The 19738-nt window shown below is 63.2% G+C and overlaps 4 protein-coding genes across 7 annotated transcripts; 1 reads left to right on the top strand and 3 right to left on the bottom strand.

Moving 5' to 3' along the window:
- The first annotated feature begins 114 nt into the window (after nt 1-114).
- plppr3b (phospholipid phosphatase related 3b) lies at nt 115-7135 on the top strand. Its single transcript, XM_086115889.1, has 8 exons — nt 115-331; nt 2310-2406; nt 2470-2655; nt 2752-2878; nt 3318-3507; nt 3590-3647; nt 4398-4571; nt 4654-7135. The coding sequence occupies exons 1-8, from the start codon at nt 123-125 to the stop codon at nt 5812-5814; spliced, it is 2202 nt and encodes a 733-aa protein (XP_085972015.1). The 5' UTR covers nt 115-122; the 3' UTR covers nt 5815-7135.
- misp (mitotic spindle positioning) lies at nt 7065-10832 on the bottom strand. Of its 3 annotated transcripts, XM_086115893.1 has the most exons (5): nt 10708-10832; nt 8743-10317; nt 8492-8661; nt 8371-8409; nt 7065-7867 (listed from the first exon to the last, which is right to left on the bottom strand). In XM_086115893.1, the coding sequence occupies exons 2-5, from the start codon at nt 10271-10273 to the stop codon at nt 7778-7780; spliced, it is 1830 nt and encodes a 609-aa protein (XP_085972019.1). In that variant the 5' UTR covers nt 10274-10317; nt 10708-10832; the 3' UTR covers nt 7065-7777. The 3 variants fall into 3 exon arrangements, with proteins under 3 accessions (XP_085972019.1, XP_085972018.1, XP_085972020.1); XM_086115892.1 differs by having other exon boundaries at nt 8743-10769; XM_086115894.1 differs by having other exon boundaries at nt 8492-8544; nt 8743-10769.
- Nucleotides 10833-10948: 116 nt separating this feature from the next.
- palm1a (paralemmin 1a) lies at nt 10949-12626 on the bottom strand. The gene is made up of 3 exons (XM_086115923.1): nt 12503-12626; nt 12293-12424; nt 10949-11834 (listed from the first exon to the last, which is right to left on the bottom strand). The coding sequence occupies exons 1-3, from the start codon at nt 12510-12512 to the stop codon at nt 11425-11427; spliced, it is 552 nt and encodes a 183-aa protein (XP_085972049.1). The 5' UTR covers nt 12513-12626; the 3' UTR covers nt 10949-11424.
- Nucleotides 12503-19706, bottom strand: map1sa (microtubule-associated protein 1Sa). Of its 2 annotated transcripts, XM_086115883.1 has the most exons (8): nt 19559-19706; nt 18740-18841; nt 18415-18497; nt 18190-18330; nt 15574-17974; nt 15273-15487; nt 15057-15200; nt 12503-12620 (listed from the first exon to the last, which is right to left on the bottom strand). In XM_086115883.1, the coding sequence occupies exons 1-8, from the start codon at nt 19704-19706 to the stop codon at nt 12582-12584; spliced, it is 3273 nt and encodes a 1090-aa protein (XP_085972009.1). In that variant the 3' UTR covers nt 12503-12581. The 2 variants fall into 2 exon arrangements, with proteins under 2 accessions (XP_085972009.1, XP_085972010.1); XM_086115884.1 differs by lacking the exon at nt 12503-12620 and having other exon boundaries at nt 14320-15200.
- Nucleotides 19707-19738: the final 32 nt, after the last annotated feature.

Raw genomic sequence — 19738 nt, 5'->3', positions numbered from 1 at the left:
TGTTTTGCCCCCCCCCGCCCCCACCCACTCGCTGACGTCACCAGATCGTTTGGCCACTTCCAATGAACGTCGTTCTTTTTGATTTCGAATTTCCATTATGAAGAGCCTTTTATTTTCTGCCAATGGCGCGGCGAGAATTCCCTCTTCCGCGAAATCCGTTCGCACGCCCCTTGCGCGCGCGCCCGCGAGCGCGTGTACCGCTGCAGCGCGCGGGAGCGTGCATCTTCCTCTGCGCGACCACTGCGGACAAGACAGACGGCGACCGGCCGGGCGGCTCGTTTCGCTTCTTTTGTCTTCTTGCGTTCAAGGTGAAAGTGGGACGTCTCATCAGGTGAGGCGCGTGCATGCGTGGCGGCGTTTTCACCGCATTGTCAAATTGCACCGCGCTTGCCTGCGCGCGCGCGCACCGACGCAAACAGCGGCGTACGCGGTTAAAAGCGGACGTTTCTTAAGAGACGCGAGGGCGAATGTCCGTCCTCCCCTCCCCTCCCCAACGATCCTCGACGGTAGACCACGCCCCCTCCGACGTCCACCTTTCACTTGCCAAAATGTGCATGATCTGCCGCCGAGGAAGTGCGAGATGGCGCGTGTCCGCCGGCATCCAAACGTGTGGCGCGGCACCCGGTCCGGTTTGTCTCCTGCTGGGCGACGGAATTGCGCACATGACACGTGCGGCTCATTTTCATATCGACGGCGAAGGCACTTGGGACGTCGACGTCAATATGACATCAAACGTTGACCTCAAATGATCCCGGTTTGGTCAGAAGTGGAAGTCAACATCCATTTGACTGATGTTGTTTGGACATGAATTCAATATAAAGCTTCTTTGAAATTGCACCCAAATGCTTTTTGTTCTTTCATCTATTTGGTACTTGGACATTGTTTCTGTCAAACTTTCGTGGGAAAACCCCAAAACGACGAAAGCCGGTTTTGCAAAGCCAACTGCCTTTATTGGCGGCGATGACGATCGCTCTCGGCTCAGCGGATCTTCATCGGGATTCAAAGTAGATGAAGGTCCTGCGAGATGGAAACGACCTCGATGAAGCCGGCTCTGTTTCATTTACCAGTCAGCGCCGTCTTTCACGCGCGTGACCTTTCAAAAAAAAACAAAAGCAATTCCCTAAAGTCTCTTGGACAGTCCTGTCCAATCCGTTTGCCATCGGGGCCGCCGTCCCGCCCGTTTCCCGGCTCCGCCGGCCGCAACGCGCCCGCTTCGGATGAGCAGCCTGTTGCGAAGCAGCATTCGAACCATCCCGATGATTTGCAAAGTGGAAAACGGGCGGGACGGCGGCCCTTGAGGACCGACTTTGGACGCCCCTGGTCTACGGTGACTCGCGTTGTCGCCGTCGCCCCATTGGCATTCTCTCTCATCGATCAAACCGACAAGTCGAGCGAAACATTTTGATTGGGAAAGGACCCGTCCCAGGTCGGATCGATTTCCACAGCCATATGCTGCTGTGCCGACAGGTAACCGACTCCGGGGCGAAATGAAGTCCGTGCGATCCAGAGCAGATTGTCCCTCCGAGTTCAACGTGCGCCGTTCTGCGCGTGTCTGGCGCCGAGCGCAAACAGGCGGCGCCCGAGACGCAAATGGCAGCCTCGCTACCTCCTCCAGGCTGCGCGCGTGTGCGCAATCTAGATGGGGGGGGGGGGGGGGGGGGGCTCAATTAAAAACATCATATTTTGCGAACGTTGAGTAGGAGGACATTTTTAAGTGGAGTCACGTTGACGTCACCCGAGAAAGTGAACAAACCGAAGCCCCCTCACCACATCGGTCCGTTCAACGATCCGCAGACAAACGACAAGTTGAATTCTTGCGGAAAAACAAAGGCTCCCTCGGTGCACGGCGGCCACGCGACATCACTCGGCTGCTGAAGATCCAAAGCCATTTTGATGCGCTCTCGAATTTGGTGGCGGATCCTCTCCATCGGCAGGCGCAGCGTCACCGCGCGCGCGCGCGCTCGGCGTTAACAACAGCCACGAGCGTGCAACGGCTTCTTCAGATAAGATGGGGACGTGTCAGTTGGAATCCTCCGGTGATCCGTAAGCGTTCGTCCGGCGGGGCGCCGCAGAATGACGGCGGAGCTTGCGTAGTGGGCGGCAGGCGGTCGACAAGGACGCTCGTGGGAGGAAGTTGCCCGGGTCAACTTCTTGATGGTGTCGCGTCGGCGGCCAGACTGAACCCGAGGGGAAGGAAGGGGCCGTCAAGTGACGCGGGGAGCACCGCCCGTGCCGCGCGCGTCGCGCACGATGGGTTGCTTGGCGTACACGTCATATGTGACGTCGCGCGCGTATCGGGAATCTTCCAGGAGGATGATGATGAGGAGGAGTTCGCCGTCAGACAAGATGAAAAGAAAATGGTCCAAGGAGAGTGTCACTCTGTTGCCGTGCTTCTACTTTGTCGAGGTACTCACGCGCGCGCGCACGCTGACGCGCAGGCGCAGTTAATGAAGTGAGGTTGTCGCGCAGCTCCCCATCGTGGCGTCGTCCGTGGTGTCGCTTTACTTCCTGGAGTTGACGGACGTGCTGCGGCCACCGCGGCTGGGCTTTCGCTGTCACGACCGCGATCTCAGCAAACCCTACGTGGACGGGGGCCAAGAAACGATTCCGCTGCTCATGCTGCTCAGTCTGGCCTTCGCCGGCCCGGCCGCCTCGGTACCGGCTGCCGCCGCCGCCAACGGGCGAGCGTGCGCGGCCCGCTCCTGTCTTGACCGCCCCCCGCCCCCTTCTTGTGCTCGTGCGCGCCGGCAGATCATGCTGGTGGAGGCCTTCGTCTACTTGCTGCGGTCCCGAACCAAAGCGAGGCGAGCGGAAGGCAGCGTCAACGCGGGAGGCTGCAACTTCAACTCCTTCCTGAGGAGGACCGTCCGCTTTGTGGGTACGAGCCGCGCCGGACGCGCTTGCTGGGCCTTGCGGTCAAAACGGGAACTCGGTGTTGGCCTCGGCGTCCGCTCGGACGCGGAAGGCCACTGAGCGCCCGCGAGGGATTGACCGTCCACAAAGCCTTCCTTGGTTTTGTCCGGTACGGTAAAGACACGAAATGAAATGTTTGTCGGAAGGCGCTTTACGGAGAGGGCGCTACGATGAATGGACTTTTTCATGAGATTTGGGCAGCAAGGGTGGGTGGGGGGTGGGGGGGGGGCGTCTGCAAAAAGGATGACACGGGGAGGACATTGGGGGTGGAAAGCAGGCACTTCAACAACGAAGGCTCAGTTTCATTGCCCCGAAGCCACTTTTGCTCAGGGTCCCACGGAGGCGCCTCCGTAGCCCCGCGTGCGGTTGTCCGCTGTGTCTGACGGTCCCGCTGTGCGCGTCAGGCGTGCACGTGTTCGGTCTGTGCGCGACGGCGCTGGTCACCGACGTCATCCAGCTGTCGACGGGCTACCACGCTCCCTTCTTCCTCACCGTGTGCCAGCCCAACTACAGCCACGTCTCCTGCGACGCCAACGCCTACGTCACCAAAGACATTTGCTCCGGACACGATCAGCGGGCCATCGCGGCCGCCAGGTGCGCCGCCGCCACCGCCTGCGCTTGCGCTTGCGCATTTCGATCGGTAACTGATCGGTCTCGCTCTCTTGTGTCCGCGCAGGAAAACCTTCCCGTCCCAGCACGCGACTCTGTCCGCTTTTGCCGCGGTGTACGTTTCGGTAAGTCGGACCCAATTGTGCGAGTCGCGCGACCCAAAAGCTTCGTCTGTCCCCCGCGACCGCTCGTTTGCGAAGCTTTTGCCGAACGCGGCGCTCGTCTTTGTCTCCCGTTTGTTTCCATCCGGTCGTCCCCTGCTGCTCGTGTCAGCCGATGGGGGCTCTCCGGGTGCCCCGTTGTCTCGCGGGTCTGCTTGGATGTCGTTTCAATCCGTTTCTGTCGCGATGGGGAATTGCGGGCAGAAGACAAGTGCAGATTTGGTGCGCCGCAAACTTTGAATGGAGGAAACCGAACTCTTGTTGTTGTTGAAGTGGTTTCTCCTTTCATCCAAAGCTTTCTTCGCTTGCAAATTTGAGTCCTCCGATTCATGGCTGCGCTAAGAAAAAAAACCCCTAAAGGTCCGTGGTGGCCCTTCTCGCCAGAGAATCCGACAGAGCGAGGCAGGAGCGGAGGGCTCGTGGCGACAAAGGGAATCGATTTCGAAAAGCCAGACGAGGGGGGGGGGATGCGGTTGGCAGGATCAAACGGTGTCCGAGCAGCCCCGTTCCCCAACGAAATGCTTGAAACGCGGTGCACTCGCAAAAGACCGCAGGTTGAACAAAAAGCGCCGACGCCGGCTGGCGGAAAACGGCCCGTCGAGCGAGACGGGAAGAAAAACGCTCGCGGCTCGTGAAAGAAGAGGGCCGCCGTCGCTCCGAGCCGAGGCGGAGGACGTGAAGCGGACGCGTGTGCCGCGTGTCCCTCCCCGGCAGATGTATTTCAACTCGGCCGTTTGGGATGGCGCCAAGCTGCTGAAGCCCGTCTTGGTGTTCGCGTTCGCCATCGCCGCCGCGCTGAGCGGCCTGACTCGGATCACGCAGCACCGCAGCCACCCCGTCGACGTCTACGTGGGCTTTGCCGTCGGCGCTTTCATCGCCGCCTACCTGGTGAGCTCCGCCCGTCTTCAGCCGCGAAGGCGGCCTCGGCTTTCGGTGGCCGAGACGTTTCAAGCCGTGGCTTCCTCCGCAGGCTTTTCACGCCGCGGCCAACTTCGAGTCCTCCGACGTCCCCGCGGCCGCGCCCTCCCCGCCGAGCCCGGAGGACCCTTTGCGAGCGCTGACCGAGCGAGGGCACCGGTCGGTCTACAACAAGGGGCCCGCCTCGGCCTCCGAGAGCAGCGACGAGATAGCCGCGACCCCGGGGCCCCCCGCGGGAAGCCCGAAGAGGGCCGGCGCGGACGCGGAGCTCGCGGCCCCGCGCGGCCCCACGGCCAAGGAGACCATGCTGACGTTCGGCAACGCTTTACCTCGAAGCGGCGTCGCCGACGGCGACGGAACGCCCGCTCCGGTCCGGCCACGTCCGAAAGCGGTCCGCGTGCCCTCGGACCCCGTTTCGTCGCGGCGTCTCGCGTCGGAATGGAAGCGGCGCTCCGCGGAAATGCGGCTCCAAAGCGCGCGCGACGAGACGGAGCGCGGCGACGGCGGCTCGGAGGCGGGCGTCCGTGACCGAGGTTCTCCCGCCCTCGTCTGCCACCCTCGGAAGCCGACCCCGACTCCTCCGAGACCGCCGCGGATCCCGCAAGCGGGACCGCCTCCGGTTTCCCCCAAGACCTCCTCGGCCCGCGCCAAGTGGTTGGCCATTCGAGAGAAGAGCGGCGCCGAGGCGTCGGGTCGCCTCGCGGCCGGCCAGCCGAGACCGGTTCAGGCGGTGGCCGCGTCCAAGCGGCGAGGCCTCCCGCCGTCGCCGTCCTCTGCGGAAAAATCCCCAGAAAGCGCTTCCGCTTGTCGCGGCTCCTCGAGCGCCGCCCCGTCGTCCCCGCGCCGCGGGCCGCCCGCCGAGAAGCGGCGTGAAGCCGTCGTCACCGTGGACGCCCACGCCTCTCGCCACCCCCTGGCCCGAAGCCCGCCGAGTCCCTGGGAGCGGACCGGGCCCGACCCGCGCCACGCCTACCGCCCGCGCTGCCCGCGAGCGGGAGACTCCGGCTTTCGGCCCGAGCGAGCCGCCGCCGGAGCTTCCGGACCGTCGCCGCCGCCGCCGCCCCGGACGCAATTCGAGGTGTTGACGGATGCGCAGCGCGAGGGAATGGCCTCGAGACGCAAGACGGCGCCGGTTCTTCTGGAGCGAGACGCTCACCTGACAAACGAGGAGAACCACCTGCGTAGTTTCCGCGGTCGCAGCATGAAGGAGTAGTCGAGTGGCTGACTTGAAAAAGAAAAGAAAAGAAAAAAAAAATCCTCCCATTTTGGAGACACCGGTGCCTGCGATGGTCGTCGTATGGATTCGTCACGTTTGATTGTAACTGCCCGCTTTCTTGAGCGGTGGGCGGGGCCCCCCGAGTCTCACGGTCTCGGCCGGCGACGTCCGTATGTATCGAGAGCCCGATCGTACGTCGACCTCGCCGCCATGTTGGATTTGGACAAGAAAGCCGTCAAAGAAGAGCAGAATCGGAATGGTGACAAGTTGAGAACTTTCCGCCTTTGCGCACGAAGCGTTTTGCGCTCACGACTGACGACGCCCGCCATCTAATACCGGATCACATTCATCCGACGCCTCGGCAAACGTTCAGAGGCGCTCGACGTGCAAATCTTTTCATTTTGACCACACGACCTGCTGATTTTGCGACGAAATAGGAATCTCAAATTTCCCCCGCGAGCGCCGTGATTCCCGCTCGCGCTGCTCCCAATCACCGAATATCCAAACAAACGACGGAATCGCTGAACGGTCAACATGAGTTGCGCTTCTTCAGAAAACCTTTGCGTCGCGGGATCCAATTATTCCAGCAAGTCGTCGCAACGTATCGCTCCAGTGCCGGCGGCGTGACAAGCGCCGGCCCTAAACACCGAGTTCAAGGTTTAGTGGCGATACCAGAAACATTCGGAACCGTCACTTGACAAGAACTCGGTTGTTTTTGCTTTCCCGAATGTTGCGGCTTTCCGAAGTTCCGTTGACCGACTTGGGTACGGAGCGGATACGCCACATCCAATACGGCGGCCGCAGCGACGCGTCGCCGCAACACGAGGCGACCGCCGACGCGTGTCGACGGGCCGAACCGCGTCGGCGATGCGAAGCGCTCGCGCCTGCGCCGCCGTCCGTTGGAAGAAACCCGTCCCGGCTCCGGCGGCCATTTGCCACGTTTGCCGCCCCCGCTGTCCTTCGGGCCGTTTGAACGGAAGGTTGCAAACGGACGCGTTTGGTTGAGCGCGCTCGTCCCTCGCCGCCTCCCGCTCGAGCCCAAAACGCGAGGTCGGCGTCACGCGGCGAACGTCGCGGCGCGGGCGTTCCTCAGCCTTCCTCGGTGAAGTCTCGGATGGACGGAACTCGGAAGCTCGGCCAAAAAAGGGACTTACGCTCGCTCGGGGCCAACGTGCAAAAAAAAAAAAAAAGTCCACGCGGGTCCGATTGCAAGCTCGGAACGGAGGCGGATGTGCGCCACGACAAACTTTGGATGTGACAACGTTTATTGAATGTAAACAACGGCCGCATGACAAATAAAATGTCTTTCAACTTGAAATGATTTGGGGAATATTTCTCCGGTCGGGGCAAACGTTCCCAACACGCTTTGGCCAACGGGCTGTCACTTTTCGACCTCGGCTCCTGGAAGCCTCCGATCTCATTCGCCTCCTGATGACGCACCGGCAGGAGCAACCTTGTTTCATCATCTTGCTCAAGAACGCGACCGGGGATGACCGCCCCCAACCTCTGTGGTGGGCAACGACCACCCTACCACGAAGCCCCCCCCCCCCCCTCCACCCAATTTGACTTTCAAGGCAAAAAGCGATGCAGACGCTGCCTTGTATCCTGTACCTTGAGGCTTGTCATGTCGTATCCATGGAAACGGGGTTGCTGGAGACAAGGATACGTAGGTATGCGCGCGCGCGCACACACACGCACAAACACCGGCAATGATTTCTTGCAGATCAAGCGTACAGTTGCCATGGAAACAACGACCGCAGCACACGCGCTTTTTCGAACGGAAGGAACGGATCCGCATTGTGGCGGAGCTTCTTCCTCATCGTCATCATCTTCGCGGGCATAGCCGCGCCTCCCTCGGGGCGCGATGCGGGACTTGATGCGGCCCGCGTGCGGGCGTAGGCGCGGTTCCGGATCCCCGGATGCGGTTGCGGGCACGGCGGCGGACGCGCTCCCTCCGGCCTCAAAGCTGCGGCCGGTTGGCAAAGACGCCCGCTTCCCAGCGCAAAGCCCGTCGGCTTTTATGTCGAATCACTCGGGTTGATTCCACCACCTGCAAACACGTTTGGACAAGAGATGATTGAGTGGCAACTGCCCGCGCCGGAGCCGGGCCCAAAACCGTCCGCCGCCGTCGCCGCGATGGTTATCGCGAATGACAGTAAAGCTCTCGTAAAGCCGTGAAGCCGGACGTTCCGCGAGGCCGTCAAAGTGGATCGGCTTTGGGAGTTACCGGAGGCTCCGACGCTTTGGGGACCGAACGCACAAAGTCGACGGGTGCGAGCGGCAGTCGCGGCCGCTCGCCGGAATGGGACCGTGGGTCCCGAGTCCCAGAGGAGCGAACGACCGGCCGCTTTTGCTCAAGGAAGACCGCTCGCCAGGTCAAGATGGAAGGTGCGCCGACCCGGGCGCTGTCACGATTCTGTTTGTGACCAGCGGGTGGCACTGTAGGGCTCTCCTTGCGGCCGCACACCCGTCGCTCGCTCTCTAATTCGCGCTTAAAAGGACTCCCGCGTCACGTTTCTGTTGTCGAGGGTTTTGAGCTTCTGCCAGGCTCACCTGGTTGTTGATGTGATCGACGGGCCGGATCCCGGCGTACTGAAAGACAAGGAGAGGGGGAAGTCAGCGGCCGTGCCGGAGAACCTTCTTTTGAACTTGCACTCGCGGAGCCGTCCCGCACCTTGCGTGTCTCTCGCGGCTCCTCGGAGTCCCTCGGCGGTGCCCCGGTCGGGCCTTTGGAGGGAGGCGACACCATGAGCGTCACGCGACACGCGCGATTAGATGGCCCGCTTATCGCTTCGCGGAGGACTTTGGTCCGACTCCGGCGCGGTGACTGACTGTCGGCAATTTCTTGCTCGTGTCGTGGCCACACGCGTTTGCGTTAGTCACGGCGGAATTCACGAAATGGAGAAACGAGAGTCGGGGACGTACCTGAGCGCCGGATGGGCTCGACCTTTGATGCCGGCTCCGCCGAAGGAGTTGCGGCGCGGGGGCCGGACTCCCCTCCGGACTCCGCGGACCGTCCGGGGCCCCCCCGCTCTCTGGACTCCCGGAGCTCCCGCTCTCGCCGCAGAGCCTCTTCGATCTCCTTCCCGATGAAATCCGGGGCACTCGTTTTCCTGCGCTCCGAGCCGGCGGACTCCCGCTTTGAGCGCCAAGAAAGAGTCGCGGTCCGCGACGGGACGCGGCGAGGGGGCGGGGGCGGGGCGGAGGAGGTTTCTTCGGCGTGTCGGTGAGGACGGCAAGGGGGCAAAAGTAGCTCCTGGAATTGCTCTTCCGGGGCCTTCCGACTGACGTTGTTCTCGTGGCTTTGGAGCTGAAGAGCGAAGCTGCCGTGGCTCTCCCTTCGGGCCTCGCGAGGACTCGGCAGCGACCGCACACGCCCGCTTTCAATCTCCAGCAACTCTGAGGATCCGTCGCCGCGCTTCAGGCCTCGCGCGCGTCGGAGGTTTTCCTCGCGTTCTCGAAGCAGGCGGATCTCCTTCTCGATCGGGGTCTCGTCGCGACGGTGGGACTCGGCTTTCCGGCTCGTTGGCGGAACGCCGTCATCGAACGCGTCTTCGCCGCCGACGGAGCCAGGGCGCGCCTCCGCCGACGAGTTCTCCGCAGCCGGCGAGCCCGGGTGGGCCGGGACGGCGCTCGGGCCCGACGTCCGCTCCTTCTCGGCGAAGGTTTCGACTTTGGCGCGTGGGGAGCGCGCGGCGTCCTCTTCCTCCGTCTTCCGGGACGCGCGTGACCTCCGCGGGGGAACGAGGACGTCCCGCCCCCCCCGCTCCAGCTCCAGGAACTGCCGCCGAGCCGCACCGAAGTCGATCCGAGCCCCGTCGATCGCCCCGGGGCCGACGGCGGGGGCGGCTTCCGGCGCGGCGGGGCCGCGGCCGGCGCCGAATCCTTCGGTGGGCGTATGCGTGGGGCGACTCCGATCCGGCTCCTCCGGCGCAGCGAGCCGCTCGCTGGGCTCGAAAGCGGACTTCTTCTTCGGGGCTTGTTTTCGGATGATTTCCCTCCTCAGTCGTTTCTCTTCTTCTTCCCCAAACACGCGACGGCGGCTTTCCGGCCCGACTCGGTACGGCGACTCCGGGTCCCGAAACAGGCGCTCCGGCTTTTTGCCGCCGGCGTAGCTCTGCACTTTAAAGGCCCGGTCTTCCTTCAAGGTCGCGAGACGAAGCCGCCGCCGAGGCGAGAGCATCCGCGCCTCGTTCAGCTCGGCTTCCGGGCTCGCCGGATCTTCCGCGAAGGAGTAGAAGCCGTCGCGAGATCCCGAGCTGCCGTCGGGACTGTCGGGATCCCGCTCGCCGCCGCCGTCCGGCGAGGCCGCGAGCGGGCGGGCCCGGAGGGCCGGGCCGTCGGGAGCCCGGAGGTCGTCTTCGCTTCCGCTCGGACCCGTCGCGCCGCGTAGGTCGCGTGGATGCAGCGGGGGGGACAGAGACCTCAGCACCCACCTCTTGGGAGCGTCGTCCATGGCGACGTCGAGCGCAGAAGGAAACCGGGCAAAGTCACGAGATCCTAACGGACGGCGGCGAAAGGGGCGTCACCGGGGCGACGACGGGTGTCGTTGTCACCGTGACCACGGCAAAAGGAGGTGCGACCGGGGCGACGGCAGGGGAGACGTTCCTTCGGCGCCGACAGAGGGGACGCTACGACGGCGGCGGCCGGGGACTTCGGACGCGACCGTTAGCCGCGGCCTCAGTTGACACGTGCGGCCCGGCAGATAAGAAGAGCAAAGAAGCCCCGCCCCCTCTGCCGGCAGCTGATAAGGTGACGGCGAGCCGGCCGAGGTCAGAGTTCCGCGCGAAAGGAGCGGCCCGCGGCCGCCGCGATACGAACGCCCGGAGCCGCCGCCGGCGACGCGTCGATCCGACCGAGCTTCTTCTGTCGGAAGAGCGCGAGACTTACCCGAGCCGAGTTGACCTCCTTGAAGAAAAGCCGAGCGGAGGCGAGCGACGACCGCGCAAACTTCACCTTCTCTCCTCCTCGGCTCGGGCTCCGCCCCCTGGCCGAGGCCTTGCCCCCTCCCCGGCGTTTCGATGGCGGCGACCGATACGATTGCCGTTTTTCTTAATGATTGACAAGCGTCGAGTTGCTCCTCGGACTCCTCTCGCTGTCCGCCAACACCACAAAGTTGAGCTTTGGAGGAGACGGTCGGCAATCATTTTAATGACATATGAATCCGAGTGACTAATGAGACGAGACGGAAAAGATCCGAGTGAAGATTCAAATTGATCACAATTGAATATTTCCAAATGAAAAACGATACAAAGGAAAAAAAAGCATTCACTGTACACATCCGATGTATTTTGGGCAAAGGTGGCGCACGTCGACACGAACGGGTCTCACGTGGCTTTTGTGATTTCCATCTTGGAGGCTGCCCATTTGGATATGTGGGGACGCGCGTGCGTGAAGCGGGCCGGAGCGGAAGGCGCTGACGCGGGCGTGCCGCATTTGAGCGGCACCCCGAACAAATGCGAGTGATCTGAAAAACCAGCCGGCGATCATTTCGAAGCCAAAAGTGGAGGTCGCGTTTGGGCCAGAGCGAGGTGCCACACGCGGAGCCGAGCCGGGCGGAAGCATGAGGACGCGAAGGCCGGCGAGCACGCGGCGCCCCCTACAGACTCACATCACGCCGCAGCACTTGCAGGCTTTTTTCCCCTCGGCCGCGGCCCCGGCGGACTCGCGCTCGTCCGTCCGCGGCGTGGGGGCCAAGGTCGGCGGGGGCGCGGCCGCCTCGGGCCCCGCCGCCATCCGGGCTCCCTCCGCTTCCGTCTCGCGGGCCGTTCGGCGGCCCCGCGCGCTCCCCGCGCCGGCGAGCGGCTCCCGGGGGCCGCTCGGCTCGCGGGCCCCGGCCCGCGGCCCGCCGAACTCGTCCCCGCTCGCCGTTGTCGTCGCCCGGGTCGAGGGGGGCTCGGCGGCTTCCTCCGCGGTCGACGCCGCCGCCGCCGCCCGGTCGGCCGCGAGGATGAGCTCGTCCACCTCGGCCGCGCTGAGCAGATGGACGCCGTCCTGGCCGTTGACCTCGTGGACCACTAGGGGGCGCACGTGAGGAAACTCCGGTCAAGCGACTCGGCCAACTTGCGAGGCTTCCCGAAAACTTGCCGAAGATTCCGCTTGACTTTGATTTGAACGACAGGGGTGCCGAAACGCGTTCCCCGCTCGACCCGACGTCGGTCATTTCGCAGATGAGCGCCGGGCGGCGGAAGCGCACGTGCGCCGCCGAGCGGGCGCTCGGAGATGGGCCCGCTCGTGCCGAACGTCGACTTCTTCATGAAGGCCACGCGTCAGATTTGGATTGACTTTCCGCTGGCGTATTGTGAGCCGGCCGGGCGCGTCTCCAAAAGCGTCCTTCCGCCCGGCTTCCTCTGCAAATTGGCCAACGCGGCGCAGGCGCAGGCGCAGGCGCGCTCTTTTAGGAAAACGGAGGCCCGGGCCCTGGAACTGGCACCCGCTCCCACCTCGGCGAGCCATGACATGCGCGCAACATCACCTTTCTGCTCGTCCTCATAAACTTTGACGCCTCCGCAGGAGCAGTCGACGGGAAGTTTGGTGTGCGAGGACAGGACGCGCGTTTGCCCCGTGTTCTTGTCCCGCTCCACTTTGATCTCCACCGAGTACACGGCTGGGACGAGTGACCACAAAGAAGCGTTGAGGCCCCGCCCGCGGGTCCCCGCGTCACGGCGTCCGCCGTCTCACTCACCTCGCTTCATCTTGTCCGCTGCTGAACTCTGACCTTTGCGAGGAAAACAGGAAAGGAGACGTCTTGGGGTCACGGCGGGTCAGGTCGCGGCCGCGCGTCGTTCCTCCGCCGTGCCTTTCTGACTCAACACAAAAAGAAGCGCCCGTCGGTCAACGCGTCGCGTCGTTCGGGATCGGCGTGTATTCGCGCGCGCGGCCTTCTGCCGCGCGTACTCGCGTCCCCGTGCCGCGACGTGTCTTGCTTCTTTCGAACGCGCGCACACAAAACGAAGCCCGCAACATTTTGCTTGTGACCTCAAGGTCGCGCCACTTTCATATCCCGACATTGACGGTTGCCGGGGACACACGGCACGCGTGCGAAGGTCAGAGGGGGGGGGGGGGGGCGCCCCACCCCGAGAAATCAGCTCGGAAGCGCACACGCCCTCCACTCGATTGGCGTGACGACGACAAGCCGCGGCAACGGCGCATCTCGCGGCGGTTTGAAATGAGTGACGCCCACTGACTGCTATGCGCCTTCTGTGCTGTAGTCGGCGCCAAATATCACCAAACGTGATTTGCCTCGTTCGAGGAGAGCGAGTTGGGCTTGAATTGGTTCTTTTCTCAGCTGACCGAAATAACCTGCAAACTAAGAAAAGGAAGAAGCCTTTATTGACGGCGAAATCGTCATTGGAGAGTTTCACGGTGCTTTGCGAGCGAGTCACTGTTCAAAATCAACATTTTCTCCTTTCGGACGGTCCGATCGGCCTGACGGCGCGGAGGTCGCAGGCCTCCCCGTGTGGAGTTTGCACCTTCTCCTCGTGCCCGGGTGGCTTTTCTCCACATTCCAAAGACATGCGCGGCGGCTTCATCGATCGATCGAAATTGTCCCTCCGCGTCATCGTGAGCGCCAATGGCCGCTCGTTTTTTAGCTGCCAACCGGTTGAGGGCGCGGCACGCCGACTGGCCGAAGACGGCCGGGACCCTTGTGAGGATGAAGCGGGTTAGAAAATGGGCACGCACACACACACGGGCACCCAATTATTAAAAGCTTCGTCACCACCCGGTTGCAAAATTCCATTGGCACGCCGACTGTAGTTTCGACACGCGACGGTCATTTTTGCACAAGGGGGGGGGGGGGGCAAAAGTGGGAGGCGCGAATGCAGCGCGGTCCGTGACGCACGACCCCACATCCATTTTTGTGTCGGAGACCATCCTCCGGTTCAGAGTCGTACGCGGGAGGCGCGCCGCTGCCGCCGCCGCGTTCCATTGCGACTTGACGGCATTCCGAAAACGGAGCGTTAACGGGCTCCTCTCGTTTGAACGACGAGCGCAACTCGAGCGTTATCGATCGAGGAGTCCGAACGGATCGATGAAACGGCTTCCGCCGAGGACGCGCACCCCTGCGGAGAAACGCGCGCGCGGCCGCCACACTCAACACTCGGCAGCCAATCGAGTGACAAATCTGATCACGGAAAAGCAAATCCGATCGAAACGGCGCGGCACGTGACGTCAAAAACACGCAAAGCCCAAAATGGCAACTTACCGCGCGGGCGCGTGTGCGTAACCGAGCGAGCGCGCGCGCGCGAGGCGGCCCGCAGATGACTGGCACCCCAAAGCCGCGCCCGCTCACCGACGAAGCCTTTTCACAGTAAGAGTCGCTTCCGGAATCAGCCGGCACGCTTTCAAAATAACGCACGTGACGTCGCGGAGGCCACGGCCGACGTGACGTCACATATAACGGTGTCATTTTGGGGGGTGGGGGGAGTGGGGGGGAGAAACTCGAACGCGAGCGATGCAATGCATCTCGGGTAAATGTTGCATTCACCTTTCATCAACAAATACACATCAAACGGAACTTTATTTCTTTTATAAGGCAAAGTTGAAATTTGCGTTCCAAAAGGAAAGCCGTCTCCGCGCGGGCATAAAAAGACATCGGACTGAACAAATTGGACTTGAAGAGAGAACAAAAAGGGAAGACGTGCGCGGCGGGGGTGGCAAGTATTTCAGAGACTCGCGGCAAACGTGAAGCCGTTCGGACCAAAGCAAAATGCAGGCAAATAAATAAATAAATACGCCGAAAGGACGCTCGGCGGCCGCGGGAGTGCTCGGGAGGCGAGAAGGAGTTTCGCCGTTGCGCGCGCCGGACGGGAGCTTCGTGCGGACATCCGGATGATTCGGTCCCCCTCGGCGGCGCTTGAAGCTTTTGGGGCGGGGGTGACGTGAACAAATCCCCTTTCACGTCCGCGGGCCCGGCGGCGAGCCCGTCCCGCAAAGCCGTCGAACGGAAAGCCACGGAGACGGGAGGCTCCCTTCACGCGGCGCTCCCGCCGGTGAACGGGTCCCGACCCGGACCCGCGGCGGCCCCTCGTCCTTCACGCCGCCTACTTAAGCGAAACCGGAACCCGCTTCGTTGTCGGAAAACCGCGCGAAGCTCCCGGTCCGGAGACGCGAGGCGACGGCCCGGGCGCGCTCCGACGAGCCGATCCGAAGGCTCGCGCGAGATTTCAAATGCGTGTCCGGAACCGCGGCGAGCCCCGAGCCCTTCCCGTTAAATCGGGCCGGACTCAAAACTCCACCTTGCAAGCGGGGAAGGTTTCTTCCTGCATGGCCACGGTGCTGTTGCTCCCCAACACCGTGACCGACAGTTGCCTCTGCCGCTCGCGGGTGTCTCGGTACCACTCGCGCATGGCCGCGGAATCGAAGGTCGGGATGAGCGTCACCTGCGGAGGCGGAGCGATCAGAGGGCTCCGCGCCATCGGGCGCGCGGCGGCGGCGACGGCGAGTCCACCCACCTGCGCGTCGGGCCAGCCGCTCTTCCCGTCGAGCAGCGCGTCCAGGATCCTTCTCGCGGCCGCCGGATCCTTCTCGGCGCGGTCCTCGCCGCTCACCACGTAGTAGGAGGAGCGAAGGCGGCGGAAAAAGTCCGAGTCGACGGTGGACCGGGCGGACCCGGACGGCAGGTAGGCCAGGTCCACGTGGACTGCGGCGGCCTCGCGACTTCTGGGCGCTGAGCAGAGACACCCACGCTTTGGAACGCATCTCGCGACTTCGACGACATGCTCGGCGAGGAGGCGAAAGCGGTCGCTTCCCTACCTGACGGCGAGGCTTTGGCGCTTCCGCTTCGGGATCCGCCCGGCGAAATCCGGTTGGACGCGGCCGATTTCGGTCCCGCGGCGCCGCCGGCCTTGGGCTTGACCGTCCGGACGCTCGGGCCCCTTTGCGAGGTCGCGGCGGCCGTTTTTTTGCTCTCGCCGACCAAAGTCTTCGGGCTCTTGGCCGAGACGTCGACGTCCGCCACGCGAGCTCCCGGTCGGGGAGGTGACGGGGGCGCGTCCTCGACCGGGGCCCGCGGCGGGTCGGGAGAGGAACGCCGAGCCGGAACGCCGGCACGGAGGGCGCCGCCGCGACGGTGGTCCCTGGAATCCGGGGCCGAGGGAGGAAACCCCCCGGCGGCGGGCCGGGCGTCCGAGAGGAGGGAGTCGCCGACCGGCGCGGGCGGGGTTTCCCGGCGGGACGGGTGGGAGAGGACGAAGGGCGGCGGGTTCTCGGACGGTTGCGTCTTTTGGTGGCGGAACTCGCAGGGCGAAACCAAGCACAGATCCACGCCGCGAGGGACTCCGACATCGAGGTCGCGAGGACGCTCGGCCGCGGCGCGCCCGCCGCCTCCCTCCGATCCGAGCGCGAGGTGAGCGTTGAGCGGCTCGCGGCTCAAATGTCCCTCGCGGCGCGATTCCGTCGGCGGCGGTTGCGGGATTTGCTCCGAGGACGCCTCGGGGGCGTCGTCCTCGCCTCGGGTGGAGCGAAGAAGCGGACGGGCCTCGGTGGGGAAGGAGTATGGAGCGCTTCTCACGGTACGGGAAAGGAGGGAAACTTTGGCGGCGGGAGTCCCGAAAGGGGCTTCCCGCTCGCGGCCGTCGGAGTCCGGGCGGGGAAGCCTTTGGGCCGGCCGCTCCTCCGAGGACGCGCCACCCAAGGAGGAGCCCGGAGAAGCGCGGCCGCGCCGCCCGGCTTCGGTGGCGTCTTTCGGGGTCTTTCTGGGGGACTCCCGCTCGGGGTCACCTTTCGCGGCTCCGTTGGACGTCAGACTCCCGACTCCCGATTTTCTCACTTGGGCGCTCGAAGCCGCGCCCGCTTTCTTCGCATCTTTCGGAAGGGACGCCGCCACTTTCTTGACGTCTTTTTTCGCTTGGGGTTGGTTTTCTCTCTTGGCTTTGGCGCCGTCTTTCCCCAGACCTCGGCCTTCTTCTTTCTTCGCGACGGCCGCGACGAGACTTTGGTCTTTCCTTTTGGCTTCCTTCTTCGAACGGAGTTTCTCGGCGGGCCCGCCCGGCTCGGACTTGAGCCCGCGCTCTTTTTCTTTGGACGAAGCCTCCGCCGCCGCCGCCTCGGCCTCCCGTTTCTTGCCGGGAACTCGCCCGACCCGCGGCTCCCGGGACTTCGGGCTTTCGCGGCTCTCGGCGGGCTCGGGCGACTTCTCCGTTTCGGGTCTTTCCGGGTCCTCGGAACGGACCTCGGGAACGCCGAGAAAGTCCAAGCGTTTGAGTCTTTCGAGTCCGTCCAGGATTTTGGCCTGCGGCGCGCATCCCGGGAAAAGGACTCGGACGATCTTCTCCCGGCGGCCGCAGGGATGCCAGACCAGCAAAGCGCAGATGGACGCGAGGCACGCCGAGGGAAGGGCGCCGCTTTCGGCCGCCGCCCGCCGGGACTCCTCCGAGTCTCGAGCGCCGCTCACCGGGTTCAGAGGGTACAACTCCAGACGGCCGACTCCCATCTTGTGGAACAAGACCAGCGGCTCGACGGCGGGCCCGTCGGGGCGAGACAAAGGCCGCGCTTTGAGCGAGAGTTGTTCCAAGCGCTCCAAGATCAGCGCGCCCTGGTCGGCGCCGCGGAGCTCGGCGGGATGGGCCCGGGCGGCCCGGGGTCCTTCCGGGGCGTTGAGGAAAAACACTCCGATCTCCGGGGAGATGAGCTCTTCGGCCCGGTCCCCCGCGGCCGAGTCCCGCTCCCGCTCCCGCTCGGCCACTTTTCTCAGCAGCAGACTGTTCAGCCCGGGCAGATTGTCCACGCCCACGTGCGTCGCCAGGACGCAGTCGATCCTGTCCAGGTGTCGGACCAGTTTCCAGAAGCAGGCGCGGGGGTCGGAGCCTCCGTCGACGAGGACGTTGAAGCCGTTCACGGCAAAGAAGGCGCAGTCCCCGCTGCCGCCGGGGAAGATGTAGCAGCAGGGCCGAGACAGTTTCAGGAACCCGGCGCTATTCGGGGGCTCCAGGAGCTCAAAGGGGGACTCGGGCTCCAAAGACTCGGAAAGGTACTCGGTGAACTCTTGCAGACCCTCCATCTGGGGGAGGAGCTGGGGAGGGTTGACGCGGATGCTTAGGAAGTCTTGCGGGCTGCGCTCCTCCAACGGGGGGTCTCTCCAAAGGCCCACCTTCGGACAGCTGAGGGTAAGGCTCGCCTTCGCCGCGGGATCCGCCGAGCTCCGCGAGAGGCCGACCTAGAAACGACGCCAGCAAAAGAAGACTTTGTCCGACGCGCGGCGCGGCGCGGCGCGGCGAGGCGAGCCGTTCGCTTTCTTCCCCGTGGTCGAGAAAGGAACGCGAGACTAAAGGAAGCGCGGCTCGCGCGGCGGCCGACCCGAGCGGCTGACGGGAAGCCGCGAATGCGCGCGAAGGCCTCACGGGACCGCGAGGCTACGCGGCGCCGGCTAACCTCTTCGTCGGAACAGATCCGGATCAAGTCGCCGAGGGAGAAGAGGCCTTTCTGCAGCACCACGTCGCCGCTGTCCTCCACGCACTGCCCGGCCAGGACCAACAATTTGTGTCGAGACGGCTCGCGCAGCAGCCGCCGCACCTGACGCGCGCAAACGGGAAACGCAAAGCGACTCGTACGCGTTGAGCGCGAGGGCGAGATTTCTCGGTTTCCGAGCGGTCTCACCTCCGAGCAGACCAGATCGTGAGCTGGATTCAACACCACTTGCGCGTCCAGAATGTCTCCGCGGTGCTGCAACGTTCGCTGACCTATGAACATAGCAAAAAAAACAAACAAACGTTGAGACCCATTAGCTGACCGCTGACGCGCTCTAACAATAACCGTGGTTGAGGTCAACGTGAAAACATTGTGACTTTTTTTTCTTTTTTCTGGCACGTGACTTAAAGTGCGTCTGCTCGGTAGAAACAAGTTATACGCGTGACAAAAACATTGTAGGCGGAGCCTCACACAACAGTCACCATTCTGCTCCTATCATGTTTGAGCTTCTCACCGGGAATCACCTCTGACAGGAAGGCCGAGTGTCGGGACACAAAGAGCTTGAGCTGCCGGTCCAGAACGTCCAACGTAATTGGGACGCGCCAGCAGCGCACACCTGGAGCGCACACACACACACACGGAAAGAGGAACAATGACTCATTCATGTTACGTTGGGAACCCAAATCATTCTCATGGTGCACGGTCACAAACAGTCATGACTTTGGTGGATTCTGAACGGCTGACGGAAAAAACAACAACATTGCGGGCAATGACAAATGGAGTTCAGGTGACCAGACACGGCCTTTCACCCCATATTTGCACAGCACCGGAAATCGTGCTGTCCGTGTGACGTCACTGCTAAATCTGAGTGAACTTCACCGGAAAGACATTGACCATTCGTGCTCTAACCACACGTGATGTAAAATTTCTGGACGCGAGGACAGGGATGGCGCCGCACTGGGGCTAAAAGCCCTTCTGAAAGGTTTGGCATTTGGACCCGCCTGCATTTTACCCGCTATTCTAAAAGATATTGAGAAATCATTTTCTCAGCCCAACTATGTCTTGTAGGCCTCCCCCCGCTCCCGCCGGCGGAGAAAAGAAAAATTCTGGAGCCGTGCCAGAACAGTCTGACACGGTCGGGAAGAGAAAACTCTTTGCCGTAATTTAACCCCCAAATGCGCCCTGACGGCTCGAACGGTTCCGTAACGATAAACACTTTTTGCAAACATGTATCTGTGGACTTAAGGCGCGTCTCTCTCGCCACGGGTTTTATTGTGAAAGGGTGCACCGACTTCCCGCTCTGGTGTGGCGGCAAAACTTTGGAGAAACTCACCCGACTCGATCTGCAGCAACAGCCGCTCGAGGTGGTCCCCGTCCCGCCGCGCCCCGACCACCCCGACCACCACCAGCAAGGAGTAATCCGCCGCCCCGGCGGAGGCCGAGACAAGACCGCCGCCGCCGCCCCGTTTGGTCGCCATCATGGCATTATGGCCGGTCCGGTGGGGACGTCACC

This window comes from Hippocampus guttulatus, chromosome 7 (assembly GCF_054856545.1).
Source record: "Hippocampus guttulatus isolate MCC_2025c chromosome 7, RoL_Hgut_1.0, whole genome shotgun sequence".
Taxonomy (NCBI): domain Eukaryota; kingdom Metazoa; phylum Chordata; class Actinopteri; order Syngnathiformes; family Syngnathidae; genus Hippocampus; species Hippocampus guttulatus.
Note: the sequence above shows the minus strand (reverse complement) of the source record. Positions and strands in the feature narration are given on the sequence as shown.

Excerpts from the sequence above, each read along its gene's own strand:
- plppr3b (XM_086115889.1), top strand. The coding sequence starts at position 123 with ATGGCGCGGCGAGAATTCCCTCTTCCGCGAAATCCGTTCGCACGCCCC. Across the intron at positions 2,879-3,317 it reads GAGGACCGTCCGCTTTGTGG|GCGTGCACGTGTTCGGTCTG; the intron begins GTACGAGCCGCG and ends TGTGCGCGTCAG. Across the intron at positions 3,648-4,397 it reads TTGCCGCGGTGTACGTTTCG|ATGTATTTCAACTCGGCCGT; the intron begins GTAAGTCGGACC and ends CCTCCCCGGCAG.
- misp (XM_086115893.1), bottom strand. The coding sequence starts at position 10,273 with ATGGACGACGCTCCCAAGAGGTGGGTGCTGAGGTCTCTGTCCCCCCCG. Across the intron at positions 8,662-8,742 it reads CGAGCCCATCCGGCGCTCAG|AAATTGCCGACAGTCAGTCA; the intron begins GTACGTCCCCGA and ends GACACGAGCAAG. Across the intron at positions 8,410-8,491 it reads AGCCGCGAGAGACACGCAAG|TACGCCGGGATCCGGCCCGT; the intron begins GTGCGGGACGGC and ends CTTGTCTTTCAG.
- palm1a (XM_086115923.1), bottom strand. Across the intron at positions 11,835-12,292 it reads TTATGAGGACGAGCAGAAAG|TGGTCCACGAGGTCAACGGC; the intron begins GTGATGTTGCGC and ends TGCGCCCCCTAG.
- map1sa (XM_086115883.1), bottom strand. The coding sequence starts at position 19,706 with ATGATGGCGACCAAACGGGGCGGCGGCGGCGGTCTTGTCTCGGCCTCC. Across the intron at positions 18,331-18,414 it reads ACGATCTGGTCTGCTCGGAG|GTGCGGCGGCTGCTGCGCGA; the intron begins GTGAGACCGCTC and ends TGCGCGCGTCAG. Across the intron at positions 17,975-18,189 it reads GGATCTGTTCCGACGAAGAG|GTCGGCCTCTCGCGGAGCTC; the intron begins GTTAGCCGGCGC and ends CGTCGTTTCTAG.